Below are 21,313 nucleotides of genomic sequence, written 5' to 3'. Positions count from 1 at the left end.
AGAATGGTTCATTCTGTTGCAATGCAGGTTAGATTAAACACACAGGAAGGCCACATGAGGTCTGAATGCAAAGAAAAGGGAGAATAATAAATGCTCAGGATTAGATTATATAGGACTGGGCAATGGTATAAGATGGAGGAACACCTCACAGCGGCCAGCTAAAGTCAGTCTTGTGTGGGCTACTTAAAAGGGGGGGAGAAAGAATAATTGGTCTCCTGATATAGTTACAGTTTGGTAAGGCATATTCATCATTTCCCCATGGTTATAACATCTTTGTTACATTCTCTGGAAGAGCAGATCATGGTTCATGTCTTACATTACTCCAGTAACCAAAGTGGGGTGGGTTATCTGAAGTCCTCTGGGTGTTCCTGGATTGTGGTTCCCATAATCGCCGATCACTGGTCATGCTGGAATCCCACAATATCTCCAGCTCCACAGGTTCCCCATCTCTGCTTGACCTACGGTACTATAATAACACTGATGGGCCAGTGGCTCATCTAATCCTACATCCTCTTCTTGCAGTGGCCAACCAGTTTGCCTATGGGGAGCCCATAAGCAGGACCTGAGCAAAACGCCACTTGTATTCAGAGGCATGCTACTTCTGAAAAGTGGAAGGAGAGCATCATGGTCGGTAGCCTTACACTCCCATCAGAAATTACCCACCCCAAACTGGCCAGTGCTGAATTTCCTTCCTGGGAGCACCTCAGAGCAGGTGCACCCAAAGAAGTGTGAGAGAAAGCCCACCTGGAGAAAAGCAGTCCAGGCATTCTGGTCCCAAGCAGTGAAATGATGTGATTTTTCTGTAAATTTTCCAGTTCGCATTGGGCAATTCGCTGTTGCCCTCCCGGTCCCGCTTCCTGGCAGTTCTCCTTTTGAACTCGGTGAATTTGTTCTCTGACTAAGCATCCATATGTTCTTTTTTTTTTCTTTAGAAAAACATGTTTTTATTGAAGTTTTTCTTTTTCTTTTTTTTAATGTTTAAAATAGGCTTTATTTAGTTATTAAAAGTTACAAAACTTTCAAAGATATTTACAGGAAAAAAGAAAAAAAATAGGACAAAAAGAAATAGAGTCAAAAGAAAAACATTTAACAAAAGCAGAACATCAAAGAAAATTTAGCAAAAAACACATTCGCAAAATCATATAGACCATATAAACCTTACATAAATCATATACTAAAGTAATCAACTAATATTAAACTCCGTCTTCGTACAAAACAAAACAAATTATAACAAAAGCAAAATGTAACATACAAAAAGGGTAAAAAAGGGAGAAAAACATAAAACAGATAAACAAAAGGTTACCTCCCGTTATTTACAGCACGCTTTCCTTACCATATCCGTTTTCTCTTGCTATAATTATTACTTTCCCACGTCTTCCTTTCTTCTTAATGTCTATAAGTTCAACCTCACCTCTCATATTTTCAGTCTAAGCACGCCATTAAATTGTTTTTTTATTTTTTCGCTTTCCAAGTAGTTCTGTACATATTCCCATTCCTTCATTATTTTCCCCTTCGGTACATTCCTAATTATTGCCGTTAGTTTTGCCATCTTCAAATAGTCTATCATTTTTTCCTCCCACTCCTGGACCGTTTCTTAGTTTCTTAGTTTACAAAAATACATGTGTTGTCTCTTTGTTCAAGTTGTTCTCCACAGATCAGTTTCATTTGTTGCGAGACATCAGTGTTACATACAGGGTTAGGTTAGGAAGAAAAGAGGGGGAAAGGGGGAATGGTAAGTGGTGGGTGCAACGGATCCCTTCTACCCAACGCTAAGACGGTGTGATGGTTGCCCCTCTTACTCTATTTTCAGAAGAGCACCTACGGAACCCATCTTCTCTCTCACTTACTAAAGGAACTCCTAGGGAATCCTGAGGCAAAATCCACCTCCCTATTTCCCTACAGATCATTTATAAACCCCTCTTCAATCTTGGGTTTATTAGTAAGTGGAGTTTGCTTCCAACACACGTGGCCAGGTATCTTATCGAAGCTGTTTGTGCAACTAACCCCTTTGTCCCCAGGGAGGAGATTCCCTCAGCTTGAAATCCCTCACTCTAAAAGCTTGCCTATCCGCTTAGGCAACTTAGTGACACACCGCTTCAGCCTATAGTGTGTTACTCAAGGACACAAACTATCGACGCCACTCTTAAAGGGAAGTTTTTGTCCTTTAAAGAGCCTCCACCTATACTGTTTTTGATACCGTGGTAGAAATAAGAAAGACGATTTCTCCTTGGCACATAAAAGATGAAAGTTTACTAACTCAAGTTCATAATGGTTGCGTTAAAGATTCATGCGTGTACAAGCTTCATTACTGTCATAAGTTATTATTGTCAAACACGTAACATGGAACTTGCTTATTCCTCATCTAAACCCTCCGTTATCCTGACCCTGCAACCACCCACATTCCCACTCCCTTGCGCTCTCCAACGGACAAAACGGCTCCTTCCTCCTTGTAAGCTCCAAGCAGACCTGCCTCCATTAGAATGTCCAGTCAATCACAGGCTGGATGTGGGTTTAACCCTTGCAAAGCCAGGCTAAAAAAGAAATAAAATAAAACTATGTCAATTCGTTACAGTGGGGTCGGGTAGTTATGCTTCTATTCTTCTACTTAGTGCAGGGGTCCCCCAAACTAAGGCCCGGGGGCCGGATGCGGCCCAATCGCCTTCTAAATCCGGCCCACGGACAGTCCGGGAATCAGCATGTTTTTACATGAATAGAATGTGTCCTTTTATTTAAAATGCATCTCTGGGTTATTTGTGGGGCATAGGAATTCGTTCCATTTCCCCCCCCCCAAAAAAAAGAAAATATAGTTCAGCCCCCCACAAGGTCTGAGGGACAGTGGACTGGCCCCCTGCTGAAAAGTTTGTTGACCCCTGACTTAGTGTATGTGTGGGGTTTTGTGTTGTATGGGTTTTCTTACAATTCACTTGTATTTCCTTGGTGGTGAGAGAGGTTGGGGTAGTGTGGTTGGGTGTCTTTGGTTGGCTGTAGTGAGATTTGTTTTTGTGAGCGGTGTGTGTGTGTGTGTTTTTGAATCAGGTTAGCCAGATTCGTATGCTGCCGGTGGATTCTTGCCGTTGTCTTGTTGGGCTGTGTATGTGATAAAAGGGGGACCATACCAGGGTGAAGGCATCTTCTTCTATTTGTTTTTTTTAAATATATTTTTATTGGTTTTATAACAAATACAAAAATACCAAAAAAAAGGAAAAAATAACAAAAAAGAAAAAGATAGAAAAAACATTTCTTTAACATTACTCAAATATATTTCTTGCTCTCTCGACTTCCTCCTTCCCCCCCTTCCACGTGTCTATATCTATTGTAGCACTCTCTACTTCTTACCTCATTTCTTCTTCTAATGTACTTATTATAAATATTCTTCTTGATCCCCTTTAACCACACATTCCCAATATTTCAAAATATCTTTTGGATCTAGAAATCTTAATAATTATTGTACATTCAAACTTGTTCCCTTCTTACTAAATCTAAATGCTTCTTCAGCCTCTTTGTACTTCCACTTCCCTTGTTATCTGTTTTTGATCTTATAATTCTTTTCCAAATAAGTCTTAAATTTCTTCCAATCTTCTTCCACCGACTCTTTTTCCCTGCTCTCAGATTCTCCCAGTCAGTTCAGACAGTTCCATAAATTCTATCAGCTTCATCTGCCGGCATCTTCTTCTATTTGTCCCCATGTCAGTTTCAGTTTATTGGTTAGTTTTTCTAATAAGACTGTTTCCTGTACTATCTGATACCATTGGTCCGTGCTTACTCCTGACAGGTCTCTCCAGTGTCTGGCTATGATGCTTCTGGCTGCTGAGAGTAGGTGGGTTATAAGCTCTTTATGATGTGAGTGGGCATTGTTATCTTGGAAGATGTTTAGTAAGGCCAGTTCTGGGGTGACTTCTAACACTTGCTTAGTTATTTCACATATTTCTGCATGCATGTGTTCTAAGCAGCTACAGCTCTACCCAACCACGGCGAAGCTTTTGCACATTTTTGAAATATTACAAACTACTGGGAAGGTTGGTGTTTTTTTCTTTGGGAAGGGGGGCAATTGATTTGCATCCAGTTCCAGTGAAGATCATCTTTTTTTAATGGAATCAATTATCCAGTGACAGAGGCCTGAGCCTTGACACTATTTCCTACGCGTACCATGCCCATTGTCTTGGGGTGGGAGTGCGCAGGGAGGTCAGGGGACAGGAGAGAAGACAGAGAGAAAGTCTGGGTGACAGCAAAGAGAGCAGAGCTGTGGGCTCTCTGTTCCCGCAGCAGCTGGATCTTTTCTTCTGCTGGTGATCAGGGGAAATGTAATGCAGTTAACGTGCCTCAAATACGAAGAATGCGCCCTGGTTAAGACTGCTCTGCACCGTTAGAGTAGATTAGAGCAAACATAAATGAAATTTGGTTCAATGGAAAGGGAGGGGGTGGAGATTCAGCATCTGCCACCTTTGTTCCAAGCACATTGCAATAAGCAAATGTCTAGTTTTTAAACTCCCCACCCACTGGGCAGTTGCTTTTTTGTTGGGGGGGGGGGGGAAACCCTGATTATTAAGCATTTTTCACGGAGGTGGAGGGGGCAATCGAATCTAAAATGTATTGACTAAGTGAAAGAAAAGGTGGGGCAGTATGTTTAAAAAGCAGAAGGGCTGCATGAGTGAGAAGTGAAATACTTTTGAAGAAACAGTGGGAGATGATATTAGAAATCATAGAATTGTAGAGTTGGAAGGGACCCTGAGGATCATCTAGTCTAGGCATGTCCAACAGGTCGATCGTGATCTACCGGTAGATCACTGGATGTCTGTGGTAGATCACCGGTAGATCAGTGGCTCCCCCCAAAGAAGCTAAAAAACTTTGGCTCCCCTAAAAAAACCTCAACACCTTTGTCCTGCACCCCTAAAATGACCTGAACCACCAAAAACAGGGCTTTCGTTCCTAAAAAAAAAGCTCAATATCGCTTCCTTCCTAACTAAAGAAGCTCAACAACTTTTACATGAACTCCAAAAAACAGGGCTTTCCTTCGTTAAAAAAGCTCAACAACTTTGACCTGAACCCCACAAAAGGGGGTAGATCACTGCCAGTTGTTAACTCTGTGAGTAGATCACAGTCTCTTGGAAGTTGGCCACCCCTGATTCTAGTCCAACCCCCTGCAATGCAGAAATGTGCAGTTGTCCCATACAAGGATTGATCTTGCAACCTTGGTGTTATCAGCACCACGCTCCAACCAACTGAGCTACTGAATATCACTAGTCCCACTTGACTAAAATCAAGGGAGGTCCATGGCGCTCTGCCCCTTCCATACAAAGAACCTGACCAAAATGGTAAGTTCAGCAAATGATGACGAGACAGGGTTCTCCAGACTTGCTTAAGGAGTGCATGGCAACCCAAATGCAACTTTTCTCCTCTGTTTCCCCACCCTTAGCATCTGCTTTGCTTTGCTTACTAAAAGCAATTCAAAGCATCTCACTTAATGAAAACCAGAAGTGTTTCCTCTGTGCAGACAGCCATTCCCTCACCAACACTGTTGGAAACTTAGATACAAAAGCTAATTGCCAAATGGCACCTTAAACCTAGGTCAGGCATCCCCAAACTTTGGCCCTCCAGATGTTTTGGATTGCAATTCCCATCTTCTCTGACCACTGGTCCTGTTAGCTAGGGATCATGGGAGCTGTAGGCCAAAACATCTGGAGGGCCGCAGTTTGGGGATGCCTGACCTAGGTTATTGTCGCCACAATGGAATATTTAGGCGCCTTTTTTCCCTCTGGGGAAATTTGTTGTTGTTGATTTCATTTCTAAACCACTTTATATTTTGAAGGAATAAAATCTCAAAGTGGTTTACAACACATTAAAAAATCAAATAAAACAATCCAGAATAAAACATTCAAGCTTCAAGGAAAATATTTCAGATCTTTCTCTAAGTGACATTTTGCTTTCTCCTATGTTTATTTACCTTGCCGACAAAGGTCCGTATAGTTAAAGCTATGGTTTTCCCAGTAGTGATGTATGGAAGTAAGAGTTGGACCATAAAGAAGGTTGATCGCCGAAGAATTGATGCTTTTGAATTATGGTGCTGGAGGAGACTCTTGAGAGTCCCATGGACTGCAAGAAGATCAAACCTATCCATTGTGAAGGAAATCAGCCCTGAGTGCTCACTGGAAGGACAGATCCTGAAGCTGAGGCTCCAATACTTTGGCCACCTCATGAGAAGAGAAGACTCCCTGGAACTGGGAAAGATTGAGGGCACAAGGAGAAGGGGATGACAGAGGACGAGATGGTTGGACAGTGTTCTCGAAGCTACGAACATGAGTTTGACCAAACTGCGGGAGGCAGTGGAAGACAGGAGTGCCTGGTGTGCTCTGGTCCATGGGGTCACGAAGAGTCAGACACGACTAAACGACTAAACAACAACAAAATTTATTTACCTACTTAATTTATATAGCTGCCCCATAGCAGAAATACTCTAGGAAGCCAGGGTAGTGTAGTGGATAGACTGTTGAGTTCAAATCCTCACTCAGTCATGAAGATCACTGGGTGACCTTGAGCCAGTCACAGGCTCTTAACGTCCTCACAGAGTCATTGTAGGGTTAACTGAGGAGAGGGGTGAATCATTTACTCCTTAGGAAAAGGGTGGGATATGAATGCAATAAATAAGCTCTTCTGCTTACCTACTTAAGAAAGCTGGAGAGGCCAGCCAGATGAAGATGTCAGCCTCCAACCTGGCATCCAGAGATCTCCACGTGATTGCAAATGAACCTGCAACCAGTGGCAAAATGCACCTAGCACCTGGCTAATTTCTAACGCTGCTCACTAATAGGAGAGGTTCTCTTACACTGAGGGACTGGTGCATGTTTGTTGGGATTCCATGACAGAATCCCTGATTTGAAGATCTTTCTTCCTAGAAACTACCCAGTATACTTCAGTAACTTAATAAACTGAACCAAACAATGTAAGCGCATGCAGCCTCCAACTGTCACTACAGGAAATGTGAAATGGGACACAAGCTGTGAGCCAGTGGTGAAATATTTCGCAGCATGATCAGAACTGATGTTTTCTACTTTACTAAGTATGTCACACTGACTTCTTCAATTAGGCTTCTCTCCCCCCCCCCCCTTCACTTAAATATGCTTAGACTTTCACTTTTGTACCCCTGAACTGGAACAATGAGTCTGATTTGGGGCGTGCGAGCGTGTGCCAAAGAAAAGCTCATCTAGAGCGGCAGCTGCAGTGTGTTCTGATTTGGGTACGAAGACGACTGCATTATAATTGTCGAAAATAGATTCCCGCCAAGCAGCCACAATGGAGCCATTAAGAAATGTGAGAACTTACACATCTCTGCTTGCAAAACCAGGGGGGGCAAGGTTTTATTTTATCTTTCCGCAAAAGCACACTCAACCTTCCTCAAGAAAGTCATCCTTCTATTTCCCCGGAGAAGCCAAGTACCTAGAACGCCAAGTAAAGGATGTTGCAAAACAAAAAAAAGTGGGAAGCAGATTACTCTATTAAACCATAGAATTCTGTTCTATCAAACGTCTCTGAGACAAGTGTCACTCGTTACCCGATCTTTCCTCTCTTTGCCAATTAATGCAGCGATCTGAAAATCCCCACCTGCATGCAGGAATTAGCTATAACTTTAGTAATTTTTTTAAAGAACTGGCAAAGTTGAAGGGCATTCACCAGGCATCCCCAAACTTCGGCCCTCCAGTTGTTTTGGACTACAATTCCCATCACCCCCGACCACTGGTCCTGTTAGCTAGGGATCATGGGAGTTGTAGGCCAAAACATCTGGAGAGCCGCAGTTTGCGGGTGCCTGGCATTCACCATATCTCAGTCGGTAGAGCATGAGACTCTTAATCTCAGGGCCATGGGTTCGAGCTGCACACTGGGCAAAAAAATTATGCATTGCAGGGAGCTGGCCTAGATGACCCTCATGGTCCCTTTCAATTTTTGCTGGCATTCATTTGTCTTAGGAGACAATGAAAGAGTACACCTTCATGAGTAAAGTCAAATTGTTAAGAGAGTTGCAGCGCCTGCTGTGGCCGTGTAGAGAGTGATACCAGAGAGGCATGTTTTGTTGCAGCTGGGGCAGATGAAGGCATCCAGTTTTGCTGCTACAGGCAGGGCCTTTTTTCCCAGCCAGAACTCGCTAGAACTCAGTTCCGGCATCTCTCAGGTGGGTGCCATTGCCGTTATAAAAAAACAAGGGAGGCGTTTATGGTGAGTTCAAGCACCTCTTTTTCTAGAAAAACAGCATGAGCTACAGTTTGCACCATAGTGTTTCTTCTGTCTGTGCTCCTCCCAACAGTCATTCCTCCTCCAGTCACTGCTATGGATACATGACCTGATTGTCTCCAGGCACTGTGGTTGCCCTCTGTACAATTCCAACAACCCTACAATTCCAACTTCTTCGTAGAAGCTTACGAAAAGCTTGACCTGTCGCTCAACATCCAAAAAACTAAAGTGCTGCACCAACAAGTACAAAATAACCACTCTGCAGTGCCACAAATCCAACTCAATGGTGTAACGTTGGAAAATGTCAATCACTTCTCCTACCTTGGCAATTATCTTTCCACAAGGGTCAACACTGATGCTGAAATTCAGCATCACTTGAGCTCTGCAAGTGTGGCTTTCTCCCGATGCAGAGTATTTGAAGGCCAGGACATTCGCAGGGAAACCAAAATGCTTGTTTACAAAGCTATTGTACTACCAACCTTACTGTATGCTTGTGAAACATGGACCACTTACAAACGCCATCTCCAACTTCTCGAAAGATTCCATCAACGGTTTCTCCAAAAAATCTTACACATCACTTGGGAAGACAGACGAACTAATATCAGTGTACTGGATGAAGCAAAGATCACCAGTGTTGAAGCAATTATTCTTCAACATCAATTTCGTTGGACTGGTCATGTTGTGCAGATGCCTGATTATCGTCTTCCCAAACAACTACTCTATTCTGAACTTTAAGATGGAAAGCATAATGCTGGTGGTCAACAAAAGAGGTTTAAAGACTGTCTCAAGGCAAATCTTAAAAAATGTAGTATAAACACCAACAACTGGGAAACGCTGGCCTGCGAGCGCTCCAGTTGGAGAACAGCCTTTACCAAAGGTGTCATGGACTTTGAAGACACTCGAACTCAGAACGCAAGGGGGAAACATACTAAGAGGAAGGCACGCTTGGCAAATCCACACTGTGATGAACTCCCGCCCGGGAACCAATGTCCCCACTGTGGAAGGATGAGTGGGTCCAGAATTGGCCTCCACAGTCACTTACGGACTCATTGTTAAAACCGTGTTTATGGAAGACAATCTTACTCAGCTCCGAGTGATCGCCAAAGAAGAAGAAGAAGACAATTCCAACTCTACAATTCTATAGAACAGTTTTTTGCAGTGCATATAAAACAATTCTGTGGTTGACTCCAAGAGTTGTGCAATTTTCATTTGTTCACACAGGTGTCAAGCTACTTGTTTTGCCACCTTTGTCCTGGGAAAATACAGGACAATGCAGGGTGGGGCGGTTGGGGGGGTGTTTTGTTTTTGTTTTTAAATCTTGTGCTGAAGTGTCTTCAAAGCAATCTGTTGCAGCCGAACAGGATGGCCCCTCTGGAATTTGTCACACAGGCACACATGAATTTGTAAATCTCTCTGGGCTTGGCTACCCAGAACCTTAAATGCATGATCTTTCAAACATAGGCATGGGCGTGGCCAGGATTTTTGTTAGTGGGGGCAAGCTTTTGTTAGGGAGGGGCAAAATCTGAGATTTGTATTGATTTTTCCTGATTTGGAGGGGGCAGCTGCCCCCTCTCCCCCCCTCCTTGGCTATGCCCATGAATGCATGATGCATTTGGAGAGAGGATTAGGCGGGGGGGGGGCTGAAATACAGGGCAAAACTGCATCAATACAGGACGTTGCATTGAAACACGGGACATTATTATACAGGACAGGTGGCAACGCTACACCTTCGCTGAACCTTACCTGCGACCTGCCTTTGCCGCTGAGCTACAGGACCAGAGGTGCGCATGCGCCCCGCAGCGGAGGTTCCGAGAGTTCCACCTCCGCCCGTGCGCGCCTTTGACCCTCCTGGCCAGGTCGATGCCTGACCCTTAAAAGCGAAGGGGAGGGGAGCGGGGGGGGAGTTTTTGCTCTCCGCGCCCATGTGACCAACACGTCCGTCCAAGATGGCGGCGCCCAGGAGCCTTACCTACATGCTTCCGCGGCTGTTCAGGGGTAGGTGAATTATGCGCGCTTGTGGTGTTCCTGAAGGGGGTGTCCCCGTGTGTGGGGAAAGCGCGGGCTATACTGAGAGGAAGAGGAACGGCGCACGCTTCTCTCCTTAGTGCGCACCCCTGGCAGGGGAAAGATGCGGAGGAAAGCCGCCTTCGTTCTGAAGTGCACCATAAATACAGCATGTGTGTTGTTCCCTCCCCTCCTTGTCAAGTGAGGGGGCACTTGGCCGTTTTGCACCACGGGTTCAAAAAAGTTTTGGGCTGTATCGCTGTGCCAGTTTTCCTGGAAGCGAGCGCCGCTGAACTCATTAGGATTTACTTCTGAGTAGGCAGGTATAGGAATGGGCATCAATGCTGTGAAGCCCCAGGTTGGGATTCCCAGTTTATCTGACTAGAAAGTGGAAGGGGCGGGGGGAGAGAAATGGTATTCCAGTCCACACCATCACATCAACAACACAAATATGAATTATGACCTCTTCTCTGTAGCTTTAGTGCCCTGTTTCAAAGCTGGTGACAGTATGATAGTGTGATTTAGCATACCTTCATATAAACTGAATGGGACGCGGGTGGCGCTGTGGTCTAAACCACTGAGCCTCTTGGGCTTGCGATTGGAAGGTTAGCGGTTCAAATCCTCGTGAAGGGGTCCCAGCTCTTGCCAACCTAGCAGTTTGAAAGCATGCCGGTGCAAGTAGATAAATAGGTACTGCTGCAGTGGGAAGGTAAACAGCATTTCCGTGTGCTCTGGTTTCCGTCACGGTGTCCTGTTGCACCAGAAGCGGTTTAGTCATGCTGGCCACATGACCCAGAAAGCTGTCTGTAGACAAATGCTGGCTCCCTTGGCCTGAAAGCGAGATGAGCGCCGCAACCCCATAGTTGCCTTTGACTGGACTTAACCACCCAAGGATCCTTTACCTTTACCTATATAAACTAAATATATGAGGCTGCCATACTCAGATGCTTGGTTCTTCTTGCCTAATGCAGTGCTTGCTTTGAGCCTGGCAGCCTGATGTCCTAAAGATGGTAGGGATTGTGCTTATCACTCAACTACAGTCCCTACTTGGGGTTCTTGTACAAATATAGATGTGGTTAGCCTGTTGGTGGCAGATGTTTGGGTCTATTGAAATTGGAAACCAAAGATATGCATAAATAGCCTTTAACTAGTTGTCGAATTACTGCTTAAAGTGGACAGCTCCCTATATGATTTCTAAGGAGAAGTGACATAACCAGGCTTTTTTCAACTTGTCTAGTGTGGTTAGGGCAAACAGTCTCCCCATGGCTTATATTTCACTTTATTACACTGGAGAAATAACAAGATTAGACACATCTTTAAAGTAAGCAGATAAGATTGGGATAAATATATCATTTGTGATTTTAGCAGGCCAGGGAATAGCATTTTGTGTAAGTCAGGCAAATTATGTATAAACATTGTGAACAGGTTTTTTGGGGGGCGGGGAGCAGAAGGAGCTTGAACAACTGTGAGCACTGCACTGGCAGAGCAATGAATACTAATTTAGAAAGGAATAATGGCAAGAAATTTATTCAAATGGCTCTTTGTGGAAGTAGAAATATTGAAAAGCACCTTAAAAATTCAAAAGCAAGCAGCCATTACTAGTACTAGTTCGGGTTAAGAACTTAATTCGTTCTGGTGGTCCGTTCTTAACCTGAAACTGTTCTTAACCTGAGGTAACACTTTAGCTATTGGGGCCTCCCGCTGCTGCCATGCCACCGCCATGCGATTTCTGTTCTCATCCTGAAGCAAAGTTCTTAACCTGAGGTGCTATTTCTGGTTTAGCAGAGTCTGTAACCTGAAGCGTTTGTAACCCAAGGTGTAGTTGCTAAGCTATAATTCCTTTGAAATGAGGTACAATTCTTAAATGTTCTGCCATATTGTGCAGTAAACTTTAAATACCATGGCCCCAGTCCATACAAAGCTACTCCCACATTTTTTTTGAAATCAACAGGACTTAAGCCATCACACAATTATATACATGCTTACATGGAAGAAAGTCTTATCAGTTAAATGAAACTTATTCTCAGGTAAGTGTGCATAGGATTGAAGACTTGGGTGCAATTCAGACCCTCACCCCTGACAGTGATGCCATTTCTGCAGAAGGCATGTGGAAGAAGGACCTGGCCTGATCTCTGCACCAGCTCCAGGTTGCTGCAACCACTGGGTCTGGATCACGCCTGATGCCAGTGGATCTTGGGCCAGCTCAGCACCACCTCTTCTCCATTCTTAGAATGTCCCATTTCAGGACTTTCTGCTGGCAGGGATATTGCCAGAGTGATACCACCTGTCTGATTGGAAGGTGGAAGTAGGAGATTGATTCTGACAGAGATCATTGTACTTTTTCATTAACAGTAACCAGTGAGAGAGTGCTTCCTCCTGCAAAGCTGAGCAAAGGGACACCTCCACTCAATCCAACCTGGAGCAAGGGGTGGGCTTGGTTTTTTTGGTCAGTTGCAACTAGCTCCCCCCCCAATTGTTTGCAGAAGAGCTTTACGAGCAAAGCTAAGTCTCTGGATCGGAGCCCTAGCTTCAGGGACAATTTGGAAGGCCGAAAGGAAGAAGGCCTTTGCTGAACTAACTCCCTCGCCTTAAATAATGGTGCAAAATGGTGGTTATCGTTCTAGGCTGGCCTTCCCCAACTGGATGCCCTCCAAATCTATTGGATTACAACTCCCATCATCCCTTATCGTCAGCCATGCTGGGTGAAACTGATGGGAGTTGTAGGTGGACTAGGACCTGGGGATTCTCAGCCACATGGAGCCACATGGGGTGACTTTGGGCCCTTCACTATCTCTCAGCTTAACCTACCTCACAAGGCTGTTGTGAGACTAAAATGGAGAGGGGGAGAAGCTTGTATGCCACCTTGAGCTCCTTGGAGAATAATAATAGCTATAAATAAAACAATAGAACTAGTAAACCTCCAGAGGGCACCAGCTTGGGGAAGGCTGGTCTAAGGCACTGTTATAGTCTACACTGGCGGGATTGATTATGCTATTGTAGTAGATTGTAAATGTTCTAATTATGCATTGGAACAGCTCTCAAGTATTAGCAATAATTGCATCAGGGTGACACTCCCATTGCTAATAACAAAAAAATCAGGATAATGCCCGTTGAAAACTATCTTAAAGGGGCACGAGAGACTGCAGTATCCTTATGTGCACTGATTTACTGATTTTGAAAAGCTAAATCATTACGAAGCAGGCACTCTTCGCATCTTCGTGTAAGTGGCTCTCAATCTTCAGAAATATTCAGTTCCTGGATAAACGCTTGATTTTATATTTGAAGTCCAAAAACAAATAGGAAGGCTATAATTTTTTTCTTCTCATTTGTGACTTCTTGAACAAAAAGGCTCAGGATGTTGACCTATAAGAAAATAATCATGTTTATGAGAAGAAGTCACTTATTCAGTCAATTTCTTCTTGCCTCTGTGTTCATACTCGTGCAAGGTGATCTCTTCTGTGGCTCAAAAAGGAAAATGGAGGGGAAGGTTGTTTAAATTTTGATTTACTGCAAAAGAAGAAGAAGTTAAAAGTCACGTAGTCACACTCAGTATGCATTTCTAGGTTGTATTTTTAATAATAGTCCCTGCATGGATTTATACAGTTCGTAGGGGGCTTTGTAATATTAGAATATCAAGCAGAACCTTATTATGAGTGAGACTTCTGCATTACTTCCCCCCCCCCTTTTTTTACTGTACAGCACTTTCAACAATTCCTGCCATTAGGAAGGGGGAAGTGTCCCGTATCGTAACATTCATGAGTGCTTTTCTGTGCCAGGAGCCTGTACATGCTTGGCAGTTGCTTTTGTAAAACTGGACCTGTACTATATGTAGATACATTGCAAAACAACGATCCCGTACAGGAAATGTTCCCAGTGTTGTGCCCTCTGTTAGGGTTCTGGGAAGAGATACATTACTCATCTGTGCTTTATTTATTTTTTTTGGCTGTTGGATGCTAGTTGTTTGTGAAAGATTCCTCCTTTGTGTAATGTTTCTCCATCAGCAATCTATACTTGTATGCTCATAGTGCTAAAGACATTGGGGTAGAGTAACATGAAGCACACCATGATATATGAAATCTTGCAATTGCTGCGTCTTGCATAGCTGTCAGTGTGATGTGATTGTTTTCCTACCATCTGTGGCTTTGGAGGCAAAAGCAGGGATGTAGTGAGGCTCTCTGTGCACTTTTAAAAGGAGAGTGTTTTACCTTTATTACTACAAAAAACAGTCATTGTCAGAGGTTGTTACGGCTACTCCTGAGTAACGACCTTCCACATACTTGTCTTTTAAAAGTCTTTATTGGTGCACGTTATTTACAGTGTAGTGAGCTGTCGGTTTCATGTCTTCTCATTCTGTTTCAGAATCCGGCACTGCCCCTTTACGCGACTTTGACCAACATAAAAGCCTCGGGACAGTGAATCTCCTCCCCTTTCTCCTCCTCCTTAATTCCGGTGCCGGGGGAAAGGGTCTATGATCCGCTTTTCCCCTGTCCCCCCTTCCCGCCTCTCTCTCTTCCCGCCTGTGGAGCAGGGGCTCTCCCATGCTGCCAGAGACCTGTAACTCTCTCTCCGTTTCCTGACTAGCCCCTTCAGACCCCGCACTTTCATGGCTGCTTGGGGACGAACTGCTCCTGATGAGAGGGGGGGGGGTTCTCTATAATCTCTCCCCCTTACAGTCGTCAACAAGTTTACCATACCCATTGAGTCAATCACCCTAATAATAATAATAATAATAATAATAATAATAATAATAATATATTATTTATACCCCGCCCATCTGGCTGGGTTTCCCCAGCCACTCTGGGCGGCTTCCAACCGAATATTAAAAGCAATACAGCATCAAACATTAAAAACTTCCCTAAAAGCCTTCAGTTGTCTTTTAAAAGTAAAATAGTTGCTTATTGCCTTGACATCTGCTGGAGGGCGTTCCACAGGGCGGGTGCCACTACCGAGAAGGCCCTCTGTCTGGTTCCCTGTAACCTCACTTCTCGCAATGAGGGAACCGCCAGAAGGCCCTCGGTGCTGGATCTCAGTGTCCGGGCTGAACGATGGAGGTGGAGACGCTCCTTCAGGTATACAGCTCCATCTCCTACTACCCTCCTGAGAAAAACCCCACCCCACCCTCCCACTATATATAAGGGTCTGCTGAAGTCACATGGCTAAAATATTCATAATGAAGTGAGAGAACACCCCCTCCCGCCACACACACACATCCTAGATCACAAACATCTTCACTATCCTGTAAAGAATTCCTCCCAAAGGAAGTTGAGGCCTAGGAACTTTCTTCCACCTCTGCAGCTGTATCTGAAAAAGTGTGCATGCACACGAAAGCTTATACCCAGAACAAATTTAGTTGGTCTCTAAGGTGCTACTGGACACTTTTTTATTTTTTTATATATTTCGACTGCGTCAGACCAACATGGCTACCTACCTGAATTTAGCTTTATTAGGGCAGTGTTACACTGTGGGTATAAATGTGTATGAGCCGTGAGGGAGCATAGGCTCTGAACTACACTTCTCATTTGCCACGCCTCACTTTTTCCCACTTCTCTTGCTGGTGCTAGTCTCTGCTAGTGCAAGGGAGTCACCAGACTAGTGTAGATTCACTATCCTGGTGCGCTTTGCCAGAGTGGGGTGTTTGTGTGTGTCATAGTGTCATTTCCCTTCTTCCCCAGCAGGTGTAATTCAATGATAGGATTATGCTGACATAATTTTTGTTCCAGTGATTAAGCACAGACAACACAATTGTGTGCATGTCTAACTCAGAAGCAAGTCCTGCTGAATTCAATGGCTCCTACTTCTGTGTAAGTGTATACAGGATTGGAGCCTTTATGCATTTGCAAATGAATACAACAATAGTGTCTGATTTGCAGGATTTCTTTTTGCCAAAGAATAAATTTGCCCTCTTCAAAATGGCATAATTGTCCATGCTCCAATATGGAAATGGAACGTACTGATACTTTAGAAAAGAGGCGTGAAGAAACAGATACTGTACACTGCTTGATCCTAAATTGATTGCAATCAGTATTAAGACTGCAGCCCTCAACGCATTCACGTAAGTAAATGTGTTTTAAGAGTGATGCAGAAGGCAACGAAAGTACACGAACTTGGGAGGGGGGGACGGAAGAGTCCCACTGAAATCAGCAATGTGGGCTCAAACTCCTGCATAGTTGCCATGGGCCTAGTGTTACCATGCTTTCCCCTCAGCGCAGAATCTGTTGTGATGTTCCTAGTCCCTTTGACCGTCCTCTGGTATCATTTCTGTGGTTTAATAGCAAACATGAAAGCTAAAGGTCCAAACCTTCAGACAGAATCGTAGACACTGATCATAGTTGAAGTCTTTGGCTAATGGATCAAAGGACGGCTCTACTTTATTCTGGGCCCTGAAATAATAGCTGAAAATGGAACCTTATTATTACATCTTGACTGTGAAAAAATAATTAATTCAAATCTGTATTCAGCTAGCACTGTATTTTTTAAAAATGGCTGTTGATTCGCAGGCCTTATAGTTTCCCCCAAACATTTTTATTATATCCTATGACATGAAGTGTTTGGGTAGAAAGGGTGAAAAGTTGGGAGTTTTGGTTGATTTTTTTAACTGTTCTGAACTTTTGCTACACCTTAACCCTTCCTGTTTTCCTTTCTTGCTGAGTGGGCAGCAGTCACGGTAGTCTCAGCCTTGCTCATCATTCTAAAGCAGATTAGGCACAGTGTTTGAAATTCACCAGGCATCAGGCACATTTTGCACCTGGCTATCGGCCACTTGCGACCAAGTGAAGGTTTCTGGGTGCCAAGATGGTGCCTGACATCTCCACTGTTACGTATTCAGTGGTCTGTGTTTGCCTGAGCTTGAGTCTGGACTAAGGATTCTGAGCCTCTGTGTTCTGATTCGATACATGATATCCAATCACAGAACATTTCAGGATTTGGGCCTCTGCCATTGGCCCTTAAACTCTGAGTCATGATTCGCAGCTTGGAAGTTTAGACAGCCAATCACTTTGGGAGTGGGTGTGGCCCAGACCTTCATAAATGTATATAAGCAGTTGCTTTGCCCCTGTTGTCCAGTTCTGTTAATTCAATAAAGGTTCTTGCTGTTATCACTGTGTCTTGCCTCGTGGAAACCCACCTACACTTCATCTACCATCTGGAGGTGCATGCCTGGAGATCCTTGGATCTTGATTGTTTTCACACACTAGCAACACACCCTGTAGAATTCTATCCATTAAATTTTACCTGCGCAGTAGGAATGAATTTCAGGAACCAAAAAGTCATATTGAAAAATACGACTTTTGAGCCATCTGGCCCAAAAATGGCAGCTAGGCAACTGCAACCCTGGTTGAAGTAGCTATTTGGTGCCTAGCTTATATATCTGAGTTTCTAACACTGATTAGGTGGGCATTTCACAGGCAAAGGCTTCTAAATGCTTAACCAAGTCCTGTGCTTGGACTGTTCAGTTGGAGTTGGATGATAGGTTGCCTGAAGCTTAAGATCTGTCAGACACATATAGAAAGAGACTGCTGAATCCAGACTCGATATTGCAGCCAAAAAGAAACCACCTGTAGCACATAATACAAATTATTTGCCTGTTTATTGCAGTTTGGGCAGCTTTAAAGGCTAGATTATTTTTTCCCTTGTTTAAGTTGGCTTTTAATATCGTGTTGTTATCTAACGTTAATAGAGTGGTACCTCTACTTACGAATGACTCGACTTACGAATGTTTCTACTTACGAATGGAGCTCTGTCCTCCATCTTGGATGCTGTTTAGATAGGATTGTTTCTACTTACAAATTTTTAGATAGGGTTGCTTCGACTTACGAATTTTTTCTCCCAATGCATTCCTATGGGATTCGACTTACATTTTTTTCCGACTTACGAATGTGCGTTCGGAACGCATTAAATTTGTAAGTAGAGGTACCACTGAATATTCAAATGTTTGGTTAAATATGTTTGGTTAAACTTGCAGTATCTTACTACACATCACATCTTAAGTAAAAGTGTTGCTAGCCCTTTTAAGGGAGCTGGGTGGACTGAGATGGGACATCCTTTCTCCCCACCCACCCCACCCCAGAGCAGTTTTTTGGGGGTGGGGGTGGGGGTGGTTTGTGTCCAGGGAGAGGAAGTCCCACTTTGTTAAATGCAGCCCATTGTATGCAGATAAGCTCTAACATCAATCAGCCAACCTCACCAAATAGGCAATATAATTATGAGTCCTTTATTTCACCAAAATAAAGAAGAGGAGTAAGTGTTCTCCGTTAATCTTTCTTTTCTTCATTGGTTCTACTTCTTGGGACCCCAAAATAGCTACTTTTCTAACTGTCCCAGAATGTCCGGTTGTTTTTTTGTTTTTTAAAAAAATCAAGTACCATTGTATATGTTGTGAGCTTTTAATAATCCCAACTACTGTATTACATTACCATATGTGAACGTGCAGAACGATTTGCCTTTGGTCTACATGGTCTGTATCTTGCAGTTATTGCATGCCGCAGAAAGAAGTCCTTTCGTTAAGGCAGTCTGCTATTTTCATTTTTTAGTCTTCAGTTACAAGCTTCTGGCAGGTTTTCTGACCACTACTGTTACCTGGTGGCGCCGATATTTCATCAGAGTTAGACAAGCAGACTACCTGGACCTAGGCCCAGATATGCCCTGTTGTAAGTGATGAACATGATCCCTTGTGTTAAGGAATTCAAGACTTATAGTGCTGGGATTCCCAAGGGAGTTGAAAGAAAACTGTGTTCAAGCATTCTCTTTGTGCGTTCTCTTTGTGCTTGTTACGTACGCAGCATTATGAGCTCAAGCAATTACACATCACCCCAATGAAATCCTTTTTTCAGTTATTGATCATTTATTTCAGGTAGAAAGACTCTCTTAATTTGAACGAATACAAGCCATTAAAGATGCAGATGCTGTTTAAAGATGATCTGATAATAGTGGCTAAGGAAAACATAGCTCATGTTTAGCACCATTTTTATTTATTTTTAACTCTGATAGAAATTAACACCAACATTAAGATAATACATCTCATTCCAGCAGTTTGAGTGAATTTTGTCTGCTTTAAAATCTTATCTCTTAACCCTGGACCATTTGTATGTTACTGTGTTGATCTGTCTGTTTGGGCTGTATTCTGGTTTGGCTTTTTAAGACTTATTGTGGATTTCACTGTATAATTGTTATGTTTTTAAAATAGATGACTTGTTTATGAGGCTTCTAACAACTATAAATCAATAAATACCCTTCCCAACATTTCCTTTTTCATATAGTAACTTTATGCTTAAGTTTTGGGATTGTTTCAAAAAATTATGTTTATCCTACATAATGTGCCATGCTTAACTGTACTCTGTGTTATAGCATCTCATATGTTAATATGTTAAAGTTGGTATACTATAGATATTGATTGAGTGGCAAGTCACTATTCAATTCTCCTGAATCGGCCCCACTGAAATGTATGGGAGCTCCATCCATTTCAGTAAAATTTGTGCATTATTCTGCTGATTGTATCTGGCTTGGATTAATAATGGTTTGAATTAGATGTCATCTAGATTCCCTCTATGGCCATGATTCAGAGGGCCTCATAGGGAACTAGATATGCTCATCAGGACTTCCTCAGGTGCGCAGCCTGGGAGTCATTTTGGACTCACAGCTGTCCATGGAGGCGCAGGTCAATTCTGTGTCCAGGGCAGCTGTTTACCAGCTCCATCTGGTACGCAGGCTGAGACCCTACCTGCCGCAGACTGTCTCGCCAGAGTGGTGCATGCTCTGGTTATCTCTCGCTTGGACTACTGCAATGCACTCTATATGGGGCTACCTTTGAAGGTGACCCGGAAACTACCAACTAATCCAGAATGCAGCAGCTGGACTGGTGACTGGGAGCGGCCGCTGAGACCACATAACACTGGTCTTGAAAGACCTACATTGGCTCCCAGTACGTTTCCGAGCACAATTCAAAGTGTTGGTGCTGACCTTTAAAGCCCTAAACGGCCTCAGCCCAGTATACCTGAAGGAGTGTCTCCACCCCCATCGTTCTGCCCGGACACTGAGGTCCAGTGCCGAGGGCCTTCTGACGGTTCCCTCACTGCGAGAATCCAAGTTACAGGGAACCAGGCAGAGGGCCTTCTCGGTAGTGGCACCCGACCTGTGGAATGCCCTCCTACCAGATGTCAAAGAGAAAAACAACTATCAGACTCTTAGAAGACATCTGAAGGCAGCCCTGTTTAGGGAAGCTTTTGATGTTTAACAGACTATAGTATTTTAATATTTTGTTGGAAGCCGCCCAGAGTGGCTGGGGAAACCCAGCCAGATTTACAGTGTATAAATAATATATTATTATTATTATTATTATTATTATTATTATTATTATTTCAATCCCTCTCACTTGTTCTCTTTTTCCCCTCAACCACTCTCTGCAAATTGCAAGCCTTATGTCATATAATCATAGAATTGTAGAGTTGGAAAAAAATCCCTGAGGATCATCTTGTCCAACCCCTTGCAATGCAGGAATATGCAGCTGTCTCATGGTGGGATTGAACCAGCAACCTTGGCATTATCAGCACCGTACTCTAACCAACTGAGCTATCCAGGGCTATTTGCTGCTTAGCAAGCTGCTTCGGTTTTTAATTTACCCGTTTCAGAAGTGGTTGGTGATGTAAGATGAGGAAACTCAATGAGACGCCCTCACACACAATAACAGGGATTGCTAGATGTCTGTTCACAGGGGGTGTTTAGTGCATTTAATGCTAGTTAAGTCAGTGGGCTTAAGCATGTTTAACTCTGTATAGGAGTGAGCTATAAATCCCCAGTTCTTGGAACTGGGGTATTCGCCCTCAACCCATGTGTGTGTGAGAGAAATTCATGAGCATGGGATCAAGGACCAGAAACCACCGGCTTCTGATCTTGAAATGCATACTGGGTGTTAGCAGACAAAACAATTTAACCTGCAGCCACAAAAGAGAGGTAATACTTACTTCTTTTGGCAGGTTAATTAGTTTGCATTTGCAAAGTTCTTTGAAGATGAAAAGTGCTATAAAAATGTTAAATAGTATTTTATATGCCGTTCTCGAGTGGATTAACAGGTGCAGAATTAAAAGCTTGCAGTTGC

At 43.4% G+C, this 21,313-nt stretch overlaps 1 protein-coding gene across 3 annotated transcripts in view; it reads left to right on the top strand.

Annotated features, from left to right (window-relative positions):
- Positions 1–10,071: 10,071 nt before the first annotated feature.
- METAP1D (methionyl aminopeptidase type 1D, mitochondrial) overlaps positions 10,072–21,313 on the top strand; it is a 102,239-nt gene continuing 90,997 nt past the window's right edge. For 2 of the 3 annotated variants that reach the window (XM_035135303.2, XM_060281118.1), the window contains exon 1: positions 10,073–10,215. In XM_035135303.2, the coding sequence (XP_034991194.2) occupies positions 10,167–10,215 (49 nt within the window). In that variant the 5' untranslated portion in view covers positions 10,073–10,166. Of the gene's footprint in view, positions 10,216–21,313 lie in introns of all 3 variants that reach the window. The other variant, XM_035135296.2, reaches the window with a different exon arrangement.

The sequence above is a fragment of the Zootoca vivipara genome, chromosome 1, assembly GCF_963506605.1.
Source record: "Zootoca vivipara chromosome 1, rZooViv1.1, whole genome shotgun sequence".
NCBI lineage: Eukaryota > Metazoa > Chordata > Lepidosauria > Squamata > Lacertidae > Zootoca > Zootoca vivipara.
The sequence above is the reverse complement of the archived record's forward strand: the minus strand, read 5'-3'. Positions and strand labels throughout refer to the sequence as shown.